At 38.2% G+C, this 27,837-nt stretch overlaps 1 protein-coding gene across 8 annotated transcripts in view; it reads left to right on the top strand.

Moving 5' to 3' along the window:
* Nucleotides 1-24,189, top strand: part of add3a (adducin 3 (gamma) a) — a 159,091-nt gene extending 134,902 nt beyond the window's left edge. For 5 of the 8 annotated variants that reach the window (XM_067416252.1, XM_067416253.1, XM_067416254.1 and 2 more), the window contains 11 exons: nucleotides 3,775-3,924; nucleotides 4,005-4,148; nucleotides 4,275-4,373; nucleotides 5,209-5,382; nucleotides 6,079-6,330; nucleotides 7,418-7,534; nucleotides 10,056-10,139; nucleotides 10,351-10,368; nucleotides 10,675-10,798; nucleotides 13,721-13,810; nucleotides 19,273-24,189. In XM_067416252.1, the coding sequence (XP_067272353.1) occupies nucleotides 3,775-3,924; nucleotides 4,005-4,148; nucleotides 4,275-4,373; nucleotides 5,209-5,382; nucleotides 6,079-6,330; nucleotides 7,418-7,534; nucleotides 10,056-10,139; nucleotides 10,351-10,368; nucleotides 10,675-10,798; nucleotides 13,721-13,810; nucleotides 19,273-19,520 (1,500 nt within the window). In that variant the 3' untranslated portion in view covers nucleotides 19,521-24,189. The remainder of the gene's footprint in view (nucleotides 1-3,774; nucleotides 3,925-4,004; nucleotides 4,149-4,274; nucleotides 4,374-5,208; nucleotides 5,383-6,078; nucleotides 6,331-7,417; nucleotides 7,535-10,055; nucleotides 10,140-10,350; nucleotides 10,369-10,674; nucleotides 10,799-13,720; nucleotides 13,811-19,272) is intronic. The other 3 variants (XM_067416257.1, XM_067416256.1, XM_067416258.1) reach the window with 3 other exon arrangements.
* Nucleotides 24,190-27,837: the final 3,648 nt, after the last annotated feature.

Below are 27,837 nucleotides of genomic sequence, written 5' to 3' on the forward strand. Positions count from 1 at the left end.
GATCGCGGAGGATTGGAAATGCATATGTTGACAAGCAAGTAAGACATCGTAATATACACATCAGACCGAATGCAATGATTGGTCAAACATTTTTTGGTCCTGTGACTTCCACAGAAGATGTATGTACATGTTTTAACTCACAGGGTCCTAATAAGTACTATGAGTCTGCTCAGCTTGAGCTCTGATCTGGATTCATCATTTCAGATGACCAAACTACACTCAACTTCTGAACCGCAGATTCTCATGCTCAGTAAAGCAAGTCAAACTTCTGTTATCTACCTTAACACATCTGGTTTAATGAGCCTTAAAGTTAAGGCTATCATTCCTTCTACATAGTACTGAGGTCTTTTACCACCACTATAGCACAAAAGCGCACATATCAAGTATATATATATAAGCATTTGCATCTGCATTCATGCTTTGTTTCAGGCCTTAGATCTGCAACCCTCAAGTTAGTTGGTGACAAACAGAAGTGAACCAGTTCTTGAGGTTTCACTTTTGAGCGTTTTTCTCTACCGCCGGCATAATGAGTTTTGACATGCTGCTCGTGGTGGATGCTGTTTTGACAAATTCCTGCCTATCAGGTGATTTAATGCTAGAATGAATTTGTGAAGCACATTTGTCGTCCTCCCTGCAGCATTTATGTCTCAGTGAACAGAGAATTGAAGAAGCCTGAGGTGAGCAGCGGCGGTTTCTGCGTCTGACTTGCACTCTTGCGCTGGCTAATGCTGGTTTTAATGCTGCGCTGTGCAGGATTGCGTTTGGGGTTGAGTTACGGCCACTGCCATGACAAACACATTTTTCACACTCAGTCATTGTGCCGTTTCAGGATCATGCCAGATATCTTTGCTCTTGCACTATTGGTCATGTATAATAGGCTTTAATAGGTGCTGTTGACCTTTTATTTATGGATCAAAGCCAGTACAGTTTTGTCCAGTTTCGGTTTGTGGTCTGTGTGTTTTAGACTGAGAGTAGAATAAAGACCAATCTCTTTTGCATAGTCGGAACATACAGGATTTTGTTTTATCTCTGTGTGTGTGTGTGAGAGATATCTCAGTGTTGCTGACACAGTCATTCAGAGCTCCTGTTCTCTGCTTCTGTGGGCGTGGCTGTGGGTCGGTGCCCGCTGGAATGAGGCCAGCAATCTGGGTCACGGTTTTATTAACCCTCTATATGATCAGTCACTTTCACACTCTCTCGTACACTCATTAGTGCTCTAAGCCCCCCCAACAAGACAAGGCAAGTCTATTTATACTGCACATTTCATACACAATGGCAATTAAAAGTGCTTTACATAGAAATTAATTAAAATAGTGTTAACATATGCATGACAAAAAGAATGCCATTTGTAAAAATAAAAATAGAAACAGTTGTAAAGAGAATTTAAATAAATAAATAAATAAATAAAAACTAAAGATAAAATGGTGATAAATAGGTCCCTATCTAGGGGAAGAGATGGAGCAGGTTGGCAATGTCTGCTGGACCACGGAAGAAAATGACACTGGATTTTAATACTTCCTGGAGAGAATGGACATGCAAAACTCGCTGTCATGAGCCAAGTCTTCATGATAATCTGATCTGTAGATATGCCTTTGGTCTCTCCTTTGCAGAAAATTTCGACATTGTAAAAAAAGTTAATAAATTATTTCGAGCAAAAACAAAAAAGTCTTAATTTTCGAAGATAATCTTGTTTTTGTCATATACTTGGTTCTGATTGGATTGTACACTCGTGCATTGTGGGATTAAATAAGTCCACTGGATAAACCACCATGATTTCGGACACTACTCGGACTACAAATGGCTGTCCCCTCAAACAGTGCCCTATTTCTGAAATTTTGGGTTCAGCCCAAATGCAGATCATCTTTCGTTTGTTTTAGGATTCAGAGATGCTGTATTTATTCAGATGATGCCTAACTTCGCCCCTATCATATAAGTGTGAATACACAGATTGCTATAACATGGAAGGGAAGCGTTGTCATAAATGACAGAGGATCTCGGTGGTGTAAGAGTTAATGTCAATAGCAAAAACTCTTCAGGATGGCTGGCATACCAAAGTTTAATGGTATTTAGGGTAAAGGTGTGGTCACGTTAAAAAATATTTGGTGAATTGTTGAGCGCAAAAAATGTCTATAATCTGTTTTTAATAAGTGTAGTTATGTATGAAAAAATTCACTTTCAAGCAGCTTTCTGTTTGTTCAGTGCAGCAAATCCAACTTTTACCCTTTTCATGGGGAAATTGTTTGCTGTGTAGATTTCTTTTGACATGACTGGATTTCCCCCACGAAACGATAAGTCACCCACCTAAAGGAGAGTGTTCAAATTCCTAACCGCAATGTTGATTAGTAGTGTTTTTCTAAAGCAAACGTTTACTGTTACATAATGAGATTTCATGTCTATGAAGCAACTGCTGTAAACCTTTCCAAATGTTCGTGTAACAGGAAATTGTAACTTTGTTTTTGCCTTTTTATGCGTCTTGCACTGTTAAATGTGCTTATTTCACCCCTCAAAAATCCATTTGTAATGATGAATATAATTGTTTACTGGACAGAATTCAAAGCAGACGTACACGCTGATTAAAGCATTTACTCTACTATTAGCATTTATTACTCGGCTACTACTCTCTTCAAATCAGATGAGAGATTTTGCCAGTTTCCTGACATTCTTGTTTTAGTCCATTAGCTTTAGTGTGGTGGCATAATACACCAGATATCTCCATATAGAAGAGAACCAACTTCCTGTGGCCAGTTTAATACACAATATTAAACCAATGAAGAAAGAACTACATGAGCTAGATGTCAAAACAGTCATGTGATATCAGTGGCCGTGTGTAAACATGATCTGCATGCGGTTAAATGTCACTCTGCGCTCATTAACAGAGCAGAGGTACTGTGTTTATTTTGAGCTGGTAGTGATATGGGGTGCGGCATCGACAGGCATGTGAAGGGCATGTTGGAAGGCTTGTTACAGGACCAGCATGCAATTCGATATTTAATCAGAGCTCTAGAGGAATCAGGCACAAACACAGCCAATGATTGATAAATCATTTATAGATACACTAGCATTGAAAAGTTTTGAGGTTTAATGTTTTTTTTTCTCCACCAAGGCTACATTTTATTTGATAAAAAATACAGTTAAAAAAAGTAATAATGTGAAATACTACAATTTAAGTGATATATGAATCAATTATGGTTTATTATCAATGATGAATCCAGTTGTGCTGCTTTATATTTTTGTGGAAACTGCACATACTTTTTTTTCAGGCTTTGATGAATAGAAAGTTCAAAAGAACAAAGTTTATTTGATCTACTAAAATTATAAATTTGGCACCCTTGCTGAATAAAGTATCAATTTGTTTTTCACAAAAATAAAAATCTTACCAACCCCAAACTTTTGAACGATAGTGTAAATGCAAAGCTTAATTAAGCTCTACATTTCTTGGATATTTTCCCCCCTATTGGTCATCCTGTATCGAGGTTTCCAGGAAATGGAAGCGTATTAAAAACATTAAGGAAGGTTCCTTCCTGATTAGCTGCACGATGTCAGGATTAATAGGGAATAATTGGATGTGCTGGACACCGTAGGGAAGGGAGTAAAGCCCCACAGTCTGTGTATGGATGCTTAATGTTTGTTTGTTAAGCACTTCGATAGGAGTAATCAGATGCCAGTCTCTGCACAAATATCTTTTTAATATAGAACTAGTTTAGCCTCACTGCTGTTTGTGTTTTAGCTGATTAGAAACTGCTATGCTAAATTTGTGTTTCTATCATTCTCCAGGTGAAGGTGAATATTCTCGGTGACGTGATCGATCAGGGCTCCACCAACCTGCAGATCGACCCGTACGGCTTCAGCCCTCACGCTGCCATCTACTCCATGAGGCCCGACGTGCGCTGCATCGTTCACATTCGCACACCGGCCACCGCTGCTGTAAGTGTCTGCCCAGTTACATCAGCTTCAGTTTATGTCAAACATGTGATGAATCGCATTCATCTCTTCTGTTGTGCTAGGTGTCATCTATGAAGTGCGGCCTGCTGCCCATCTCTCAGGAGGCTCTGATCCTGGGGGACATTGCCTACTACAACTACCAAGGCAGTCTGGATGAGCCAGATGAGCGCTTGGAGCTCCAGAAAGCTCTCGGACCATCAGCGAAGGTAAACAACCTCACAAAATACCACAACTCAATACCTAGTGACAGCTGCGTGATGAAAGCAAGAATTGCAGTATGTTTGTAAATGTGCAAGAGCTTTTCTCCTAAGCTGAGTATGTTTGTGTTTCAGGTGTTGGTTTTAAGGAATCATGGGGTTGTAGCTCTCGGGGAGACCATTGAAGAGGCCTTTCACTACATTTACACCGCTCAGTTTGCCTGTGAAATTCAGGTAAAACGCTCATGATGATGGATAATGCATTTTTAAAGTGGTTTTGGGTGATGTTTTTATAGCATACCACTAATACACATGGCTAACAGAACGTCAGGTGCTCTTTGGCCAAATTTTGAAAGCTGTGGTCCACAGGGATATATTTAAAGGAACTGTATGTAAGAAATGTTTTTTTAATGAATCATAAAATGGCCCTTACATGGCACTCGACGTTAAGAAATCATGTTCATTTCAAATACTTATATCTCTGACAACAGTAGTCCGGCCAGGATATTGTCATTTAAAAGTTGTTGTCCCAGCCCTCAACTGATGTTGATGTTGGCATGTTGTGTTTTGGCCTGAAGCTCCGCCCTCCACCTAATCGACCAATCACAAAGTCAGTAGTGTTTCTGCATCCGGGTTGCCAGATCTGCTCTAGCTACCACAGCTGCAGCTACAAACGTTCCTGCTGATCCTGCAGCATATCTGGCAACCTCCAGTCAGGGGGAGGCGGAGACACCGCTCTACAGTCATTTGAAAGTGATTGCAGTACCAGTTTTGGCCACAATCTTACATACACTTCCTTTAAAGTTAGATATTTAGTACATCCAACTTCACATGCAGCACTCTTACACATAGAAATATAATATACTATATAGCAAATTGTTTATTGTCTCAAAATATTAACTATATTATAACACAGCTCTAATCTAAGGCCCCAAAGGGGTTTGCCAGACAACGCAACTAAACATCACCATTAAGCTAAATGTCAAACTGCGCTTAGTTTCTGCAAAAATGAACCAGAACTGGCCTTTTGTGTCATAGATGTCCTCTCTCTCTCTCTCTCTCTCTCTAGGTGAATGCGGTTTCATGCGCTGGAGGAGTGGAGAACCTAATTGTGTTGGATCTGGAGAAGTTTAAACCTCGTACACAGGGGGTGGCACAAGCCGGGGTCAACATGGGCACTCAGCACAAGTGGAGGATGGGAGAGCTGGAGTTTGAGTCGCTCATGAGGATGCTGGACAACCTGGTATGTTTGTGTGAGACTCAAGTACATTTACGAGCTCCGTGCCAATCATCTCCCTGTGTGATACAGAAACGGGTTTTAAACTCTGCTTTGGACCAAGCAACCGTGCCAAGTGTAAAAACAGCCAAAAGCGTTCGCTAAATGACTACTTACTACTAGACCAACTGTGTTAGAGAGGAATAATCACAGCGGAGAGACTGGAAAATCACTTATTTGAGCTTTTTTCTTTGCCCACTTGCCTTCCTCTCTTATTAGGCAGACGAAATGTAAAAGAGAGAAACGAACTGGAGTTGAAAAGCACTCCTGCCCACAACTCTTTTCTCTTCTTTCTCCAGCTGTGCAGACAGTGCTGTTTTTTCTCTCCGTCCGTGTGAGATAGGGAAGAATGCAGGCATGTGGAAAGTCTGTTTTCCCAGCCGAGGCAGAAGAATGGAGTGATGTGGAAGATGATAATGATATGGTGCGTCGCTCAGTGAGCCGCCATTACCCGCTTCCAGTGAAGCGATGTGTTTTTCCCGCTTATGCTGAAGAGTTTCAGGATATGGTTACAGAACGCGCTTGAAACGTCTTTTGTGGCTTTCGTGCACCTTCTGCAAAGACAGATTTCAAACAGTGGCTCATCATGTAAACTTATTCAAAGTGTTGAAGCTCAATTAAATGATTTAAGAAAAGGTCTCATGCTTGTATATTTACTTTCAGGGTTACAGGACGGGCTACACGTACCGACACCCCATCGTGCGGGAGAAGCCGCGACACAAGAGCGAAGTGGAGATTCCTGCAACAGTGACGGCGTTCATGTTCGATGACGACGACACGCCGCGCTTCCCTCTGAAGTTACTGCAGCAGCGACAGCAGCGGGAGAAAACACGCTGGCTTAATTCACCCAACTGCTACATGAAGGTGAACGTGTCGGACGGGGCTAGCGAGGAGAACGGACGCACCAAGACCACGGTGAGATCACGTTTTTGAGAGCCTTGCATGCTTATAGTAAAAAGCAGGTTTCTGTTAAAGCTACACTGTGTGATATTTTCCCCCATCTAGCGGTGAAAAGGTAGTTTCTGTTCCTCTCAATTCCGATTTCGTTTCAACTCCTACGGGGGCCGATTACCTGTCAAGAAGAAACCAGGCAACATCGGCGTCCTTTTTAAAATCGTTGCTCCTCATGAGCTCTTTCCATCTTGGAAAGGCCACTCCAATATTCACTTTTGTCTTGTTGATTTGCCTGTTGCGTTGCCGTCTTAATTCTCTTTTCCGCTTCCTTCGCGACTCTGATACATATCCTCGAGAATAAGAGTGATCCTCCATCAGCAACAGACTTTCCAAAAGGCTTTCAGGTTTTCATATAGCAGTCTCAAGCAATCCCCCTCTTCAAATTCGACACGGTGCCATCGAGTGTTAAAACGCGAAAGGTGAAGCTTGAATTTACGGGTATGTCCCTCTTTGGCTAATGTACTTTCAAGATGGAGGGGCAACATGGCGACCAGCATTCAAACCCCTCGCCTGTATGTATTTTCAATGGCATATTATAAACTGAAGTAAATATACAAGCGTTTTTAGCTACGAATAAACAAAAAAAGTTACACAGTGTAGCTTTAAGGTAGTCTCATCAGAAAGTCCTCAGGTGGATTTGGTGGAAGAGCAAGAATGTGGTTATTTCCTGGGCATACCTGACAGTCTAGCTGCAGACAAAACAGATCACAGATAAACTTTTGAAGCCTCATAACTTCTGTCAGCTCGTCTGGAGGACGCCACTGATTATGAACACACTGACCTCTAGTGGTCAAGATTAAGTATTACACCTTTGGCTGCATTGTCACCAGGAGCAAATTGTCAACAGTTGCTAAAAAGTCTAGATCTAGCTCAGAACAAGTCCTTTGTGCACATTATTCCATGGCAAACATTTGTACTTCAGAGACATTTGGTTTCAGCTTCTTCAAAACAAGATAAAGCAGAGGGCTTTATCTTTCTAAACAAATCTGTCTGCATTTGTTTTCTTGAATTCTGTTCTAAATCTCTTTCTTTTACTAAATCTCTGTAGTGGATGAAGTCAGATGATGGAGGTAACGCCAGCGGGACTCCGATCCGCATTGAAGATCCAAACCAGTTTGTTCCTCTGAACACAAACCCCAGTGAAGTTCTGCAAAAGAGAAATAAGGTGAGTTGTGTGCACGATCAGACGGGTTCATGGAGTCTAGATGCAGAAGTTGTTATAGGCAAATTTCTATAGTGATAAAACAAAAACTTTTCTGGATTATATCTTTTTTTCTTTGGGTTTAAATTTTTTGGACTTTGGGTTTTTGGACTCCATTTTAATGGTTAAATTACATTTTTGTCATCAAAAAGCATGTCTAGTTAATTGAAATCATGACACTGTTTAGGGCTCTATGAAATACGTTATATATATATATAATTATTTATTTATTTTCCTCAAATTCCATTTTATTTTGACTAAATTCTGGTTTCTATTAAATTTTCTGGATTCTATTGTAATGGTTCACTGCAAAAAATGCATTTCCTACTTAGTATTTTTGTATTGTTTCTAGTCTAAATATAAAAAAATTCTTACATTAAGCAACATTTACTAGACAAGTTAAAATTATTGTCTTGTTTTGGGGAAAAATAACTCAAATTTAAGAAAGTTTTTGCTTAAGATAAATAATCTGTCAGTGGGGTAAGTCAAATAATGTTGTTTTATTATTATTTTGCTTACCCCACTGGCAGATTATTTATCTTAAGCAAAAACTTTCTTAAATTTGAGTTATTTTCCCCCCAAAACAAGACAATTACATTTGCTTATCTAGTAAATACTTCTTGTTTTAAGAATTTTTAGATGTTTGGACTAGAAACAAGACAAAAATACTAAGTAAGAAAAGCATTTTTTTTTTTTTTTTGCAATGTTCAAATAAAATTTAGCCATCAAAAAGCACATCTAATCATTTGAACTCTTAAAACTTAATACAATTTAACAATTAAAATGATAATTTATTTTATTTTATTTATCATTTAATCTGAATGATTTAGTCCTATGAAATACGTTTGATGTAATTTCCCCTCAAATTCCGTTTTATTTTTACAAATTTAATAATCAAAAACAGGTCTAATTGAATTCATTAAAAATATATATATATATTTCAGAAATTCTGGCAGCTACATTCTTCTGTACAACAGTAATATATTTTTCACCATTTCTTCAAGTTAAACCAAACTTTTATTTTGACTGTTTGCTGTGAAGTCCTTTGAGTCTCAAAGGGTCTGTGTTTATAGGATTGTAGTTTTTCTCAAATGAAATGGCATGAAGTGACTGTCAGAACGTCTCTGGAGATAAAGTTTATGCATTCATGTTCTCATAAAGTGAGGCAGCAGAGGCTGAAACCACCACAAGCTGTGTGTGTGTGTAAATGGACTGCATTTATATAGCGCTTTTAACAGACCCATGGCCATCCAAATCGCTTTACATCTTGCCTCACATTCACCCATTCACTCCCATTCTCACGCGTGTGAATGTGTGTGTGTAATGAAACCATTCATTCACAGAGACACGCCGAACATGCAGGATTCATTCAATTAATATTCACAGACACTAGTCTATATCATGATTTGATTGAATTTACTGACCTACTTTTTATTTATTCATCAAAAAATTGACAGATTCTGCGTTATACAGTAAATTCAGTTTTTATTGACTAAATTATGCGATTCTGTCCGTGTTTTTCGCATCGTGGAAATCATAGCGCCCTAACCACTAACTGGGGGGGGTCCATGAAAGTGTTTCTATGACTTGAAAACAATATATCGAGATTATGTTGGTCAGAAGAAAGATAATTTCAAATTTGCCATTATTCCCTCAGCTTGTATTAGAAATCCTTACACAGTAGCACTAACTAGTTTTAATGTTTAAGTGAAATAAAGTTTAATGTTATAAATGTTAGGGCTGTAACGATATGCGATATGAAATCGAAATCGCAATACGCAGGTCCACGAACCTGTATCGCGATGTGAGGAGGCAGAATCGCGACACACCCCTTCCAACTCCCAGAATTATCCTTCCTGTCCAGGTCCAACTTTTAAGTCAGCAGTATGTCAATATTTCAGCTACCCGGTGGAGAACAAGGATGGCAATCGTGTAGTTGACAAGACCCACACAATTTGCCGTAAGTGTTTCAAGAAGCTTCCCCAACCGGCTGGCAACGTGGTGTGAGCGTGGCGTTTCTGTTGCGTGTCATCTGCGGGGCGGCCGCGTGGCGTTTTCTCTTTCTTTGCACACCAGAAGCGTGTCTGACGCGGCGCTTCTGTTGGTATTGATGTACAGGAGGCCCTATACTTCATGTTAAATATATATTGCCTATTGGTACCGCAAAGAAAACGTCGGCAGTAGCCTATTGACCACACATATGGTATTGACGGCAAAATAGGCTACAGAATACTGTACAGAAAAAAACAGTTTTGTCCCCCCCATATCGAGGTTTGTATCGTACCGTGGGTCAAAAATCATGATACGAACCGAATCGTGGGTTTGGTGTATCGTTACAGCCCTAATAAATGTACATTTAACGATTTGAAAAATAAAAAATATGCATTTTTGCTGGATTTACAAAACTAATAGCTGGGAACGTATAACTAGTCAGCGTTTCAATAATGTCACTGGGTCTTAAAGCGCTCTCCTGTGATCTTTTCAGATTCGCGAACAGAACCGGTTTGATATGATGACAGCAGGACCCCAATCACAACGGCTGGCAGGGATTGTGGTGGAAAAACCGCCGGTGAGTGTCAGAACGGCATTATAAACCATGTGTGAATCCTAAACAGTCAAGCAAAGGTTGTACAGACATCCACTAGGTGGCGCCAGATACTCTCAAAGACATGAACAGTGGTAGCGGGATCAGTTGTGTTGGTGAAATGAGCATCAGCATGTGGGGCAAAGGTCTCATATTTTAAAGCATGGTCTTATGAAGCTCTTTTTTTCTCTTTAAGGCACAGTCGCCAGTTAAGGTAAAAGCCCAGGGTGTTTTGTTTGTCGTGATGTTGAAAACGATCACAATTTTTTTAGTTTTGAAATGTCTGCATGAGGTCACAGTGTTACATTTGTAGTTTTGGATTTGCAGTGTTCCTACTTCATTTTTGTGTTTTTAAATATTAGACCATTTGCGACACGTTTTGCATTTGAATGCACAATGATCAACATGCCTGCAGTCTGCTGTTTTGAGTCGTCCTTGTCATGACTCATTTCATTACCGAGGTGCAATTCTAGTGTCTTATTTTGTGTTCTCTAATCTGCCCATACAAACACACATGCAGCCGTACATGGGCAACGATGAGGAACAGACGGGCCCTCTTCCTCCAAACCCCTTCAGCGAGCTGATCGAGAAAGAGATAAACGACTACCAGAAAAGAGTAGAACGACAGCACTTTGGATTAGATGGTAAAACTCACTCACAAGCCCCTCACACTGCCCCTTTACACTTTTTATTCAGCAAAGATGCATTCAATGAATGATTACTAAAGTGACTAAAGACATTTATAATGTTACAAAATATACAGGTCCTTCTCAAAAAAATAGCATATTGTGATAAAGTTCATTATTTTCCATAATGTAATGATAAAAATTAAACTTTCATATATTTTAGATTCATTGCACTCCAACTGAAATATTTCAGGTCTTTTATTGTTTTAATACTGATGATTTTGGCATACAGCTCATGAAAACCCAAAATCTCAAAAAATGTGCATATCATGAAAAGGTTCTCTAAACGAGCTATTAACCTAATCATCTGAATCAACTAATTAACTCTAAACACCTGCAAAAGATTCCTGAGGCTTTTAAAAACTCCCAGCCTGGTTCATTACTCAATACCGCAATCATGGGTAAGACTGCCGACCTGACTGCTGTCCAGAAGGCCATCATTGACACCCTCAAGCGAGAGGGTAAGACACAGAAAGAAATTTCTGAACGAATAGGCTGTTCCCAGAGTGCTGTATCAAGGCACCTCAGTGGGAAGTCTGTGGGAAGGAAAAAGTGTGGCAAAAAACGCAGCACAACGAGAAGAGGTGACCGGACCTTCTGTGGAGAAGGACCGATTCCAGACCTTGGGGGACCTGCGGAAGCAGTGGACTGAGTCTGGAGTAGAAACATCCAGAGCCACCGTGCACAGGCGTGTGCAGGAAATGGGCTAGAGGTGCCACATTCCCCAGGTCAAGTCACTTTTGGGCTACAGAGAAGCAGCACTGGACTGTTGCTCAGTGGTCCAAAGTACTTTTTTCGGATGAAAGCAAATTTTGCCTGTCATTCGGAAATCAAGGTGCCAGAGTCTGGAGGAAGACTGGGGAGAAGGAAATGCCAAAATGCCTGAAGTCCAGTGTCAAGTACCCACAGTCAGTGATGGTCTGGGGTGCCATGTCAGCTGCTGGTGTTGGTCCACTGTGTTTTATCAAGGGCAGGGTCAATGCAGCTCGCTATCAGGAGATTTTAGAGCACTTCATGCTTCCATCTGCTGAAAAGCTTTATGGAGATGAAGATTTGTTTTTTTCAGCACGACCTGGCACCTGCTCACAGTGCCAAAACCACTGGTAAATGGTTTACTGACCATGGTATTACTGTGCTCAATTGGCCTGCCAACTCTCCTGACCTGAACCCCATAGAGAATCTGTGGGATATTGTGAACAGAAAGTTGAGAGACGAGAGACCCAACACTCTGGATGAGCTTAAGGCCGCTATCGAAGCATCCTGGGCCTTCAGAACACCTCAGCAGTGCCACAGGCTGATCGCCTCCATGCCACGCCGCACTGAAGCAGTCATTTCTGCAAAAGGATTCCCGACCAAGTATTGAGTGCATAACGCCGCATTCACACGGGGCGTAGGCGTTAACGCTTCCCATTTACTTTGAATGGGTGACATCATCCGTTGCCGAACTGAATTGTGGGTTCCGTCGCGGCGCTTCACTCGCGTTGCAAGCGGCAGATGTTGAAGAATTCTCAACTTTTCAAGCGCCAGCGCAGGCGTCATCCAGTCAGATCGGCGTATGCAAATATCCTACAGCAGACGCTAGCCAATTGCGTTCATTACTGCTCCGTGAACCATCCAGACCATAGACCGTTAAAAATCCAGACGCAGCTCCTGGACCACTACGTGATATTCTTCCCGCTGTCGGCGCTTTTTCGGGATTTAATGTACTTAACAGCTTCGTGCACCTGTGCAGTGCGCTGACAACAACTACACGGGCAATCGCACTCGCACATACAACCAAAAAAGGCGCTTTTTTGTGTTGTGTTTTGGTCCAAGCGGCAAGTTAATGTGATTGGCTGTTGTCACTATGATGATCGCGTCAGCACCCAGCTTCAGCCACGCCCTCCGTCAAGCGTTAACGCCTACGCCCTGTGTGAATGCGGCGTAACTGAACAGAATTATTTGAAGGTTGACTTTTTTGGATTAAAAACACTTTTCTTTTATTGGTCGGATGAAATATGCAAATTTTTTTAGATATGAATTTTATGTTTTCATGAGCTGTATGCCAAAATCATCAGTATTAAAACAATAAAAGACCAGAAATATTTCAGTTGGTGTGCAAAGAATCTAAAATATATGAAAGTTTAACTTTTATCATTACATTATGGAAAATAATGAACTTTATCACAATATGTAAATTTTTTGAGAAGGACCTGTATATAGAGAGATTTTTTCAAATAAAGGCTGTTCTTTTGAACTTTTTATTCATCAAAGTATCCTGAGAGAAATATCTGATATTTCTAAATTATAGAAAGAAATGTTTCTTTAGCACCAAATCATCATATTCGAATGATTTCTGAAAAAGCATCTGACTGAAAACTGGAGTAATTAATGATGCTGAAAGTTCAGCTTTGCATCAGAGGAAGAAATTCCCTTTTACAATATATTACAATAGAAAAGTTATTTTTAACTGCAATATTATTTCACAATATTACTGTTTTTGCTGTATTTATCATCAAATAAATTCAGCCTTTGTGAACATAAGAGCTGAAAAACATTTTAAAAAAATCTTGCCAACCCAAAACTTTACTTTCCAAGCTGGTGCAAATGCATAAAAACCACTAAGATGCATGATGCCTCTTTTCTTTGAAAAGCACCTCCCTTCCTGTTCCCATGACACTTATATATGACCCAGTCAATGCTAATGTTGTAACTCACTGCCCCTTATAGCTAAAAATCAATAGCGTGTGACTTGCACTGAACTAACATGAATACAACCAGCCAAGATAAGTGTCTTACAGCTGTGACAATGCCCTTGCATGCTAACCTGTCTACTTGTCTAACTGTTTGTCTCCCTGCCTGTCTGTCTGTCTGTCTTCACTAACCAACTCACTCCTGCAGATGAAGAGCAGCTCACGTCAGACGACGCTTCCACACTCTCTCAGTCAGTGTCCCAAACTCAGTCTCCTCAAAACACTCCAGCTAAAGAAGGTATTAAATGTTGATCCAGAAACACAGGCAGTGAGATTGCTTATGCGGTGAACATGCAGATGTGTAATTTAATAGTGGTTCATTTTTATAGGTTAGGATTACTTTTGTGCTGTTTGTGAATCGCACATCAGTGTTGTTCTTATTAAGTAAAACTAAAAAGTAATAGAAGTAATAGTTTTAGTAATAGAATTAATTATGAAGTATAAAAATTAATTAAAAGCTAAATAGAAATATTTAAAAAGCAAAAAAAACATGACAAAAGCACATGATTAGTGATCAAATCCACAATAAAAGTTGGTTTTACATAATATATGTGTGTACTGTGTATTATTTTACAGTTGCAAGAAAAAGTATGAACCACTTGCAGAATCTGTGAAAATGTGAATAAGTTTAACAAAATAAGAGAGATCATACAAAATTACAAAATGCATGTTATTTTTTATTTAGTGCTGTTAAACTGCCCAATTTTCTTCAGGTCCTGCAAATCCTTCAGTTTTCCAGCATCTTCTGCTTATTTGAACCCTTTCCAGCAGAGACTGTATGATTCTGAGATCTGAGGAGATGATTGAGGGATTCAAACACAACTATTAAAAAAGCTTCAACTTTTAATTATTAAAAAAGCTTCTTCTGCTGAACACAAAAGATATTTTAAAGGATGTTTGTGACAAAGCAGAGAGAGCAACCATTGACTACCATAGTAGGGGGGAAAATACTATGGTAGTCAATGGTTGTTCTATCTGCTTTGTCACAAACATCCTTTAAAATATCTTTTGTGTTCAGCAGAAGAAAGAAAATCATGCAGGTCTGGAACAACATGAGGGTGAAGAAATTGTCAATTTTCATTTTTGGGTGAACTATCCCTTTAAGAGCCTTAGACGCATTCCTTCTGGAGTATCAGTGCATGTGTGAACCTTTTTTTAATAGTTGTATTTGAGTCCCTCAATCATCTCCTCAGATCTCAGAATCATACAGACACTTCTGGTAAGGGTTCAAATATGCAGAAGATGCTGGGAAACTGGAGGATTTGCAGGACCGACCTGGAGAATTTTTCTGAAGAACGTTAGGCAGTTTAACTGATCAGGACAAACAAGAGACTCTAGAACAACCATCACAAAAAACACACAGCCGTGGAACAACACACACACACACACACACACACACACACACACACACACACACAGAGAGAGAGAGAGAGAGAGAGAGAGATCATCCAGGGAATGACACACAGTATTAAGAAGCAATGGTTGATATCATAAACTTGAACAGGGTCATTTTAATAAACTCCGCTTTTTGTTTTGTTTTGTGGATTAAATGTGATCATCTTTTATGTAAAATATCTTATTCAGGGCAGCACTAAATAAAAAATAGCATGTATTTTGTATGATCTCTTATTTTGTTTAAAGTATTCATTTTCACAGATTCTGCTACATAATTATACACAGTATACAGATATATATTATGTAAACACAAACTTGTACTTGGATTTGACAGCACTAAACATTACAAACTGAAAATTAAGAATTAAAATATGAATAAATACTATAATAGTATATAAATAATACTATATAAATAATACAAAAATACAGGTTTTTTTTAGTATTATCTATATATAGTATTTATTAATATTTTAAATGACATGATCAATAAGTCGTAACAACATGTTTTTACCTCAATTCAACCTAAATCAGTTTTAAACTTTATTTTTTTAAGTTATACGAGAATCAACACATTTTTTCCAGTCAGTTTAATGTAATTTAAGTTGAAATGAAGTCGATTGTACTTAAATTGAATGCAGCAAGTTTTTTTTTTTTTTTTTTTTTACAGTGTAGTTTCGAAATCAACTGTCCTGTTTGTTTTCAGGCTTTTTGCAACATGTTAAAATGGGTGTTGCAAAACGATCTGGTAGGATGTTGCAGGACGTTACCTTACTCCTCTGTGATGTTGCCTTTTAATAAAACAAGCAATACCTGTCTCCTATTGTGGAGGAGTAAACTCAAGTCATCTGCAAGAAGTAGAGAGCATTACTTAAACTGAAGATGAAGCCTTGCATAAATAAAAGATCCTGATATGCGTTCACACACAGCGGGGATAAAGTGTTGCGTGAGAAACAGGATGCGCTTGGCCTTTTCTCTCAAACCAGTTGCATCAAACTTGCCGGTTACCCAACTAGACGATTTACATGACCTGTTATAAGCCGTAAACAATTGAGGATGCTTTCAACATGTTTATCTGAAGTGTATATACAATTTTTCACAGAGCTTCTTGCTCTGATGATGCAAAATTTAACTTCTGTAACCTTAGGTGTTACTAATTTAGACGCGAATCTGATAGTCAAAAGGCTTTTTATTAAATATTCATGCGACTTTTTATAAAATATGCAGTAATCCCCTGCCATTTCGTTTAACTCCATTTAAAGCAAAATAAAGAGTACTTTTTATAACATGGGCTGCCAATATGATGATTTATTATAAAGTTTTATATACTTTTTTTAAAAATTATATTAATAATAATCACAAACATTTATTCTAAACTAGGTTTATGTTTTCTAAGCAACATTATTTATTTAACCATTTTTAAATTGATTATACATTTTTTTCTAATATTTAGAGTTGAATTTATTAATGCAACAAATAATGTCCACCGTCATTAACAGTTCTTCACTCAAATAACATAAAATTCAATTATTAAATTTTATTTGCGTGCTGAACTGTTAATGATGGTGGACATTATTTAATATTAATAATGAATATTAAATAATTAGCACAACTGTTTGCTTGACTTAAAGAAATTAATTAAATCTTATGATGTTTTTCTACTAATTATTTTATTTATTAATGCAATAATTAATCATCACCACCACAAACAAATCTTCCAGCAAATAAAATAAACTTCATTAGCTCAACTGTTTTTGTTGTTTTTGCTAACTTATGCAGAAAGAATTTAATTTATTTATTATTAGCTAATAATTTTTCTATTTAATTTATTAATAAAACGATAAACACAACAAACATTTAAGGCAAATAAATAATTCTCACAACATTGGGCTGTTTATGGTTGCCATGCATCACTTTAACTTCAATTTTATTGCTTGTTATTTATTTTTCTACTAATTAGTTCAGTGCAGAGCAACGTTTTGATCTTGCCGTCACATGGTTCATGGAGCCATCGCAACTGCGCTGTCAATCTGTTTGAATAGGATTAATCAGGATAGACACTATATTTGCAGCAATTTCTGGTAAATATTAACACAATATATCATGTGCATTGACTAGGCTCTACAGTTGCATTTTATTCTGGGGAGAGATGAAGAAGAGACGACTTTAATGTTTTTCTTGAGTGATGATCCGGTTGTTTTCCTTTATAATTTAAATATTGTTAACCTCCTAATGTTATTTTATGATACTTGCATAAGCATACAAAACAGAATATAAATGAATGATGCTAGCATATACAGAATTTAACCCAAAGAAGTTTTTAATAGTAATAAGAAAAGTTTTAAATAGTGTTTAATAAACAGGGCGATTTTTTTAATTCAACTCTTTATATCTAGGCGCTGTAGATGCGTTATTCCCTGAATGGGCTACTTCAGAGAGACTAAAGCTGTTAAAATATAACGGATAGCATCTGGATATAGGAGCTGTTGCAGTGCCGTTCTCTAACTGCAGTTAACAATCTATTTGATAACAATACACATTAACTATAACGCGTGTCATAAAATACCAACGTTTATCAAGATTTCTGAGAAGTCAACTAATGCAGTAAAATCTCAAAATATGCAGTAATTTCATCGCTCTGTGACACGCTTTTTTTTACACATTCCTCAGTTCCTATGGGAGTCTCTGGGAGTGTCGGAACGCTTTTTTTTTCAACGGTTAATACAGTAGAAAAAAATATTTTAAAAAACCCACCACAAACAATTTTTCTGACATAAAATTTTTTTCATTAGTGAGTAATTGTTGCCCTTTTTTTTTCAGGAAATTTTGCAACTTAATGTCAAACTTAATTATTATTAGTTAATACTTTTTAAATAATAAATTAATACAATAAATAACTCGACAAACAATTCTTCTGGCCTATTAAATAATTTATTACTACAAGTCTTTGCTTAACTTAAAGTTTTTTATTATTAAATCTATTATGATTTCATATTTTGTTTACTTTAGTTTTTCCTACTGATTACTTTAGAATGTATTAATAATGCAATAAAAAGTAACCACCACCACCACAAACAAATCTTTTCTATTTTTTCTATTAATTACATTTATTAATAATGCAATAAACATAAACTTTTATTCTGGCAAATAAATAATTTCTGACTTAATTCCTATAGAATAATTTATATGGTTGCCAAGTATCATAAAGAATTATTAGTGTTTATTTTTCTAATAATTAGTTCAGTGTATTAATACAATAAAAAACCGCCACAAACTATTATTCTGGCAAGTAAAATAAAGTTCATTAGCACAGCTGTGTCTGTTTATGGTTGCCAAGTGTTGATTATTGCTGTCAACGAATATTCTAAATTCAAATATATATTCAAATAGTTTAAAAAAATGAATTTCGAAGGTGAAAATTTATATTCAAATAAAAAAGTGCCCGCTGTAGTAGAGGCGTGGGTGTCTGCTTTTGTGATTGGGCGCTCATGGGGTTCAGGGACAGGTCACAGGAGCACTGCTCAAAGTGGACGAGTCTTGCAGTGAAGATGGCAGAAAATGCCGAGCCCAACTCAAACACGGCAGAGAAAGAGATTTTAACTCCATAATCTAAAAAGCCATGTCTGGAAGTACTTTGGATTTTGGTCGGTAGGAGGTAAAATTGTTGAGCCGCGAGATAGTTATATGCAAGCTATGTAAGATACAGTTAGCATACCATGCCTCATTTTATTTACCGTTAAACAGAAACATTACTTAAGTGTAGGGCTACTGTACTGACTGAAGAGATATCACATGAATAAAGGATAAATGCACTGCTTCCACTGGTGTGATTATTCACCGTTTCATCTCAAGGAAAACTTCCATGTTTACCGCAGCACAGCTCACTCGGAGCACTCAATATGCTGTAAAACATCAATTAATATTAATAATATTTGTTTTGATCACTGAATGAAGCCTGCTATATTTGGGACAAACGTCACAACCTTAAATTGCTTGCACAAAACTCAGCACTCAAAGTTTGTTCATTTAAACCGTTATGTGCAGAGAGAGTAAGGTTTGCGGTCTTGGCCATTAGTTCGATTTACTTGTTTTTGTGTAATTAATACGTTGTCAGATATGTTTAAACTTAAATAGACTTCCTAGATAGATACATAGTAAATAATAATACGTCAAATTTGAGCATTTAATATTCGAATATAATTAGAGTATTTAAAAAAATGAATGAATGAAATTCGAATAGGATAATTGAGGAAGATTGACAGCCCTAGTGTTGATTTTTAATTATTATTTGTGTTTTATTTTTCCCAGAGAACCACACCGGCGTGATGCTCAACGGAAAGGACGACCACGGCGCCGAGGACGAGCTGATCAAGCGCATGAGCCAGCTGACCACCAGCGTGGAAAGCGTAGAGATCAGCGTGCGCTCGGGAGAGAAGATCGAAGAGGCTCTGACGCCTGAGAGCTCGCCCTCAAAATCGCCCAACAAGAAGAAGAAGAAGTTCAGAACCCCGTCCTTCCTGAAGAAGAACAAAAAGAAAGAGAAAGTGGAAGCCTAGAGGAGCGCAAGAGATGCCCACTTTGTCTGTCTTTGTTTGTCGTTTTATGTCTTTCGTTAAGGTTATGTATGTCAAAAGCATGGCACGTTATTCCGGTGAATAGATGGAGTAACATCCGCTTTTCAGAGATGTGCCACGTACTCGTGATCATGAGTTTTATACAGGAAGAGAAGCGAGGGGAAACTCCTGGGAAACTGGCTTCTCTCACCTGATAGACTGAAAATGTTTCTGTACACAGTTTCCTAATGATTTTATCTCGTTGATGAGCCCATACTGCATTGTTTTGTTTTGTTTTCATATTGTATGTTTATTAGATTATCATACAGACCTTTTATGAGCCCCTTTTCTATCCGCCACGTCATCTCTCATGCTGTCAGTTCTGCTTGCGTTGTTGGATGGTAGGCGTAATTGGTTACACTACACAGGAGACGCTAAGGAATCACACTGGAAACCGTTCTGGGCTTATTTTAACAGGGTTTGTTTTATTTAGTTTCTCTTAGCTGTGATTGCCGGTGTGAAATTGAGCAGCATGTGTGATGATCCTGTGTAGAGCCGCTCCAGCCTCCTCTCCGTACTGTTCTTTGCCAAACGAAAAGGTGTAACAGCATTAAAAAGCAGAGCAATCACGTTTTAGTGAACTGTAATCTCGGTTAATTTGGGTTTCATGTGCATCCACTCTTCATCTCTAATGAAATACTTTAGCTTTTTTTTATTGTTATTGAAACAATTTAGGTTTTAACCATTCAGTTTTGTACTCGTTTCTATACTTTAACAACGAAAAAAAAAAACGAAATCTTGAAGCATGTTTTGCTAGCCTGAATTTATATGGCTGATAATGTAGCGGTGCCTGACTTCTCAGTCGTGTAATAGCTCAGATTACTAAACACATGTAACGAAAATATATGAAAACTGGAGTGATGTTAATGATATATATATATATAAATATATATATAATATTTTTGTGCTGCACTTTTTAATGTGGTATATACATAACAAAATATGTCTGGATGAACTTGGCAGTCGAAAGAGGCGTGATAAGAAAACATGAGAAATGTTTTAGCATCTTTAAAAAAAAGGGTGGAGAAGGGAACTTGTTAACATATAAGAAACAATATATATTTGTAAACTGTATTTTTGAAGAAATGTCTCAGTCCCAAAGCAAAGGACAGGCCTAATGTCTCTCACGGGGTCGTGTGATTGATTCCCATCACGCTAGACGTTTAACTCCCACGTGGAGGCTCGTTCTAGCGCTCTGGAGGATCACTTTATTCATCATGACACCTTATGACACTCATCGCCATCCAACAAGTCTCCAAAGCAGCAGTGTTGCAATGATTTCCTGAGTAATGGCATTGTACAGTGTGTTTTTTCTGTCTGAAACTGGATTGATTTGCTCATCTTCAGTTGTATGGTGTGAGTTCAGAGGTCGCTTGCGTCGCCCTTTCCCATGAGACACCACTCTGTGGACAGAATGTGCTAAATTTCACCAAAAGCTAATCTCTAATGCTTAAGATTAGCAGTTTGACCTCAGTTTGAACTCCGTTAGGCCCGAATGTGGTCGCCAGTGTGTCCCTTAGGGGGGAGGCAGAACCACTGAGAGAGAGAGATGTATATCCCAGTGGGCAATGTGAAGTACTGGCTTGGGCATCGAGAGAGAGAGAGAGACAGACACTTCTAAGCTGTGTAAATAGCATGTGGTTTTGAATGCGGGCCAGACGTGGATTAAAGCTGCACCGGGTCTGAGTTTAGAGCGACAACTCGGGAGATTATCTCATTTTATTGCTTTACATTTTCATGCCGTTTTCCTTAATTTTGTTTTTGGCTCTTTTTGCTTCAGTTTCCATATTGCTCTGTGGTGTTTTGCTTCCAGGAAGTGTAGATCATACCCATCAAGCGTTAACTGGAATGTGCGTCACATTCTTGTTTTTTCTTCTTCTCCTTTTTTTACACCACCTGCACCTTGTTTTACTAATGCCTCTCTGTTGTAGTCTCTGGTTCAGAGGGCCTGTTTGCTTTGGCATGCGAGTTTGAGCCAAGCCTCTTTGTGACCTGTGAAATCGTATATAAATGGTTATCTAACGGACTTGCTTTTTTAGATGTATTGCTAATCAGTGTAAATTCACAAATAAACTATTTTAAGAAGCAAACACTGCACTCGGGAGTCTGTGGGGGACGGAGCCATGCTACATTTCACTCCATATTTTTTTTTTAATTTATGCATTTGTTTACATCTTTCACTGCATTTCTCAGTTCTTCATCTGCAGCCATTTCACGGTTAGGAAATACAAGTGTTAACATCTAACTAAATGCGAACATGTGACAGCTGGTTTACCTCAAAAAATCATTTACTTGTCATTCTGAACCCAGGGTTAGTTCAGTTGGATATGAAATGAGACATTTTGAAGATGTTCACTCTGCTCGTTTCCACACAGTGAGAGCATTTACTGGCAACCAAATATACTTTCAAATTTTATGATCAATAATTAATGACAAAATAGGTTTTTACATTGCTTTAAGTCATCAAAATAAGACATTTTTAACTTTTTTTTTTTTGTTAAAGTTAAACAATATTCAACTCATTTTTGTAATTTAATTTGAAGTTACTTAAACATGCAAGTTAATTGTTCTTAAAAAATTTAAGGCAGCAGCTTTTTTCTACAGTGTATCATAACAGTATCAATATTACCAGTAGGGTTGTCACAATATCCAGTTTTCACTGCACGATTATTGTGGTCATCTATATCGTGGTATCTAAAGACATTTTTGAAAACAAACAAAAAATGCTAGTCTTTCTTTAACTTTATTTAGTTTGCTCTTTTTTGGTCAATGCTTCTAAACATTCATGTTTTGAGTGTGAGTCAGAGTTTTTAACTATAAGGGGCATACCAAACATTTTAAAACACAAGATGTAAGGCAGCAGAATAAAAAAATTAAAAAAGCAAGATCGTCATTTTGACACACAACTCATTTTTAAAAATGAAGTGTTCATCGGCGTGCTCCAAGACCTTAGGACTTTTGTCGCACTTGACCCACGAATACACAACAACAACAAAATTCGAGGAGTTAATGTTGTAGTAAATGGATAATACAAAAATTGTTCCCTCACGGGTCAATGTGACCCCTTTCGAAATGAAAATGAAAATGTTCTTAAATTATACTTGCTTCGATTGATCAAATCTAGTAATTTAAGGTAATGTATATATAAAGAAAATTTTTATTGAAAAATTATTATAAAATGAAATGATATGGACCTTCTAGACCAAAAAAACCCCCAAAAAGTGTAATTTTAGGGCTTCGGGTCATATTGACCCATGAGGGAAGGATTTGTTACAGTTTGTGAGGGAAGGATGAGGTTTAAAGGTTTAACTATTAACTGGAGCGCTGTATTTTAGACTGGTTTTCATGCTCAAAATACACACATGCAGCGATCAAATGTGTGTCTTGTGCGTGTTTGCTTAGAAAAAGAAAAATTCTGCTGTAACAATGTCCCCGTTATCAACAATACCGTTATATAGTTGCCAGTCTTCTAAATGCATTCAATAGCTTTCGGATGTCATCAGTATTCATGCATTTTTCAAAAATGGAGCATCAAAATGAATGTCAAGTTGAATGTAATTGATAACACCATTAGGTTCAGGCAAATTTGACTATACAGCAGAGAGCGAGTGGTGTTTTGAGTGATATGTCATGCATGCTGTTGACTAGCACTTAAAAACGATCACCTTTCGGTTTGTAAAAACTTCTAAAACCGTGTGAACACACTGTGAGCTTCTAATGGAGCCTTGTGGGTTTGCACGCAATGTTCTTTCTAAGGAAACGTGGTTTCACCGTGATGTGAAAAATGAACAGGGTGTTAAAACCAAATTATCATTGCTTTTTCCACTCAGTTCAGGGATCTTTAACACAGCAACATGTCCCTAAAAGGTCTTGTGTGTGGGCTACACAACCACATCATTCACATGTAATAATAAGCCCTCTCTTTCCCTTTGCATTAAGCACTTTCAATTGAAAAGTCCCTCTATGATAACTACCAAAGACTATAGTGAGTTCATTCTCTTTACAGCAAAAAAAAAAAAGGGTTTACTTTACAATCAGACAATGTTGAATTTTTTAACATCCATATATTAACATGTAATGCTCAGAGTTTGAAAAATCCAGTCTATTCTTCACTTTGACCTCTCAGAGACTGAATATGCATTTGATTCCTTTTGCACAAGCCACAGACTGTTTGTTTGAAAGCAGGCGCTTCACTCTTGTGTTTGTGCTGTTGTGCCTTTGTGTCTTTCCCATGAATGGAACAACTGAAATATGCAACATACTTATCCAGGCTGGCTGCGTTAGTTAACCTGTGGGCGGCAAACATGCTGTGTTAGCCAACAAAGTGGTCATTATGAGGTCAGGAAAAGCTGATTGTAGCGGTCTCACATGGCTCATTTGATTTCATTTTTCCTGCACATCTAATTTGAGGATCCTCGTTTTACTTTCATTGCTCCTCTATAGAGCCAGGCTGATCTCGGGTCAGACCTATGCATAGTGAAACTGTTCAGATTAGCCTCTATGGTGACCCAGATATTATCGGCCTTGTGATTTATTTTGCCCGTTCAGATGAATGTTTTGAAGTTGTTTTGGTTGTGTATGAAGCATCAAGATTAAATGGAAATGAATCAAAGAGGCCTTGTGGTTCTTGTTTTGCTCTTTTTTTTAATCCGTGCTTTGAATTGTTTACGTGTATGACATGAAAATGCAAACTTAAGATGGTGAAATGCATTGGATGCTTTTGATTTACAAAAGGATTAAAACCTTTTCAAATTGCAGGTCCTAATAAAATGTACAGCTAACTGGTGAGATTTTCTCTCCAAAAACCAATATTCACTCCCCTTTGGCACGTGGTCAGTGTTGTTTTTGCACCATTTTCAAGCACTAAATTATATTGAAGCTTTCGCCACAGAATTAAATTAAATTAATTGTGACTTTTCATTGCATAATTCGCACTTTTTTTCTCAATTGCAAGTGTACGTCATATGCAATTTAGACTTTTTTTCTGGCTATCACCAGACCGAACTCAATTTAAGATTGAACATTGGTCTGGGGAGTCTGCTCTGTATTTTCTACTCCACAAGGGGCGTGATCAGCGGGCAGCGATCCATCGCTTCTCTATCCGTCATTGTTTTAAACCCGCCAATAGCGCGCCATGTGAAAAGCTAATCTGTGATTGGTTCCCACAAAAGTGTAACAGAAGCAGTAGAAATGAATGTACGGAGTTGCAGGGCGAAAGCAAATCGCCAGCAGATCACTAACTTTTTATTCGAATTGTGATATAAACATACAATTCGGAGAAATTAAAAATTATAATTCCAAGAGTCAGAATTGCGAAATGCAAACTCAATTGCGAGAGACAAAATTGCAAGAAAATGTCAGAATTGGAAGATATAAAGTCGCAATTACGAGAAAAAGGTCAGAAATGTAAAATATAAACTTGTAACTGTGGGACAAAAAGTCAGAATTGCGAGGTATAAAAGGGAGAAAACGTCTGATTTGCAATATAAAACTCTAGCCTGACGTGGCCATACTCAATTCTAGTCAGAATATGAGTCTGAAACTGCTCCATTGGGCTGTGATTATGGGGCGTGCTTTAACCAAACCAGGAAAGACCTCAATTGGATAGACCAACAACCAATCAGAGCAACGGAGCGACGTTACATTAGTTGTCAAATGTCAACAGAGCTCAACTGCACTGTGTTGTCAAGTCCGCATTTTTTTGGTTGAAGTGACTGTGATATATAGACCCATGAGTGTGAATTTTAGAAGCAGCCTTGCCAAAATAACACGTTTTACCCCCCCAAACGCCATTTTTTCACCGAGAAGCTATTGTTTAGGGCTAGTAGTTGGCGGGTTTTGTTGTAAAAACTTTGCAACCCTGTCTGCACGCGCGCTGGAATAAACGATCTTTGCCGGTGTTGTAAAAAAATAAGAGCCGAAGGGCCCCACCCACAAAATGTTTAGGTCGGGCAGTTCGGTTTGGCCTCGATCCATAGAGGAGTAATTATCGCCGAACAGAAACTGTTCAGACCAATGAAATCATCAGGGCGGGCTTTAGACGATGACGGACAGATGATCAACAGTAACGTAATCATCACGTCATCAAAGGGGCTCGGATTATATTTACTCGAATCCTGAACGGAGAGCTTGTTTGTATCTGCATTCACCTTCACTATTTCTCTCAGAAATGATCATGTTGGGTAAGTACTCTGTGTATCATTATATTTTATTTTTTTACAACACCGGCAAAGATCGTGTATTTCAGCCTGATTTCAGCGCACGTGCAGACAGCGTTAACAAGTTTTTACAACAAAACCCGCCAACTACTAGCCCTAACATAGCTTCTCCGGGGGGGAAATGGTGTTTGGGGGGGTAAAATGTGTTATTTTGGCATGGTTGCCTGCTAATATTCACACTCATGGGTCTATATATCACATAATAGTCGCTTCAACCCGCGGACATAGAAAACAACCCGCGGGGGGAAACGCGGATTTGGCAACACAGTGCAGTTGAGCTCTGTGGACATTGGAAAACTAAAGTAATGCATCGCTTCATTGCTCTGATTGGTTGTTGGTTTATCCAATTGATGTCTTTCCTGGTTCGGTTGAAACACGCCCCATAATCACAGCCCAATGGAGCAGATTCAGACTCATATTCTGACTAGAAATGAGTATGACCACGTCAAGCTTTGTAATTGCGAGAAAAGGGGCAGCATTGCTAATTATAAACTTGTAATTGTGGGGGAAAATTCAGAATTGGGAGGCGTAAAAGCAAGAAAAAAAGAATTGAGAGGGGGAAAAACTCAATTGCGAGAAAAAAGTTGCGCAATTCTGAGAGTGAAAAGTCTGAATTGGAAGAAAAAATATCTAAACTTGATATTGCGATTAAAAAGGTCAGAATTGTTAGAATTGTGAGTTTTTTTTAAATAATTATTTTATTGAGTGGCAGAAACGAGCTTCCTTAGAATACTGATCATAAAGTACACATCCTAAATAAACATGCTAACAAGAGCGGCGTTCAAGTGTAATGCCAAGCAAACATTGCTTCAGAGCAGTTTGCTTTTTAACCACATGTTCCCAGAAATGTCCTTCCTGTCAGGAAGAAAGGCTCCTCGGTCCCCCGGCTGCATTGTCATTGTGCGTTTGGCCCTATGAGCTCATGACTGCAGGAGCGGTGGGAAGTTGGTCAGTGGGCCGAAACATCAGCCCTTAGACAATACGGCCATTCAGAGCCGGGGCGTCCCTGGAGAGAAGAGAGCCGGCGGAGAGCGAGCCGGCAAGGCTTCGGGAAGCTGGGCGTCCTTGCGGCCGGATCGTTTAGATGGGCTCTCGTGGAAGACTGCAGGGTCTCGACATTAAGCCGGACAACAGTGAGAGGGATTTGGGGTGGGGGTGTTAGAAAGAGAGAGAAGGGATGGGGGCCCCAGTTCTCCAGACGGTGTCTTGCTGCGAGTGTCAAAACAATAAAACTGCTCAAGTCCAGATGGATGGCCAGCCAGAGGGGATAAACGGATGCAGGAGCGCTCCCTCTACAGGCGGCTGGGGGAGCTCTGATGGGGGAGGGGGATTGATTCAGCAAAACCCTTAAAGACCACAGACTCGCAGTTTCGGTCTTTCAGCGCTCCTACGTCACTCCTGCCCTCCCTGAAAAGCCAGAACAGTTTGTCCGTACAGCCTCATGAACTGAGCCGTCAAGAGACACAATGTTCCTCTCGAGCCTGGCCAAGTACACTGCAGTTAGCAGAGCTGGAGAAGTGGCCAGAGGAGTTCTGTCCTGATGTTTAAAATGAACTATTATACTTCACTAACGACACGATTACCTGAGAAATACATCCGTCTGTAGATAATGTGTCTGTGTGTGTAATTCATTTTATAATATATTACAATTTAAAATGTTTCTCGTGTACTGTATGTTTACATCTTTAAAGTATGAATATATTTATACAATTATTTAATTATAAAATTTAATATAATGTTATATTTATTACATTTAATATAGTTAAACACACACACTGTATTTCACTATAAACATTTTGAATATTAATATAATACAAATATATATTAAACTGTATTTACTTCACTTAACATGTAATATAAATGTTATATATATATATATATATATATATATATATATATATATATATATAACATACAGGTCCTCAAAAAATTTGCATATTGGGATAAAGTTCATTATTTTCCATAATGTAATGATAAAAATTAAACTTTCATATATTTTAGATTCATTGCACACCAACTGAAATATTTCAGCTCTTTTATTT

The sequence above is a fragment of the Pseudorasbora parva genome, chromosome 14, assembly GCF_024679245.1.
Source record: "Pseudorasbora parva isolate DD20220531a chromosome 14, ASM2467924v1, whole genome shotgun sequence".
NCBI classification, from domain to species: domain Eukaryota; kingdom Metazoa; phylum Chordata; class Actinopteri; order Cypriniformes; family Gobionidae; genus Pseudorasbora; species Pseudorasbora parva.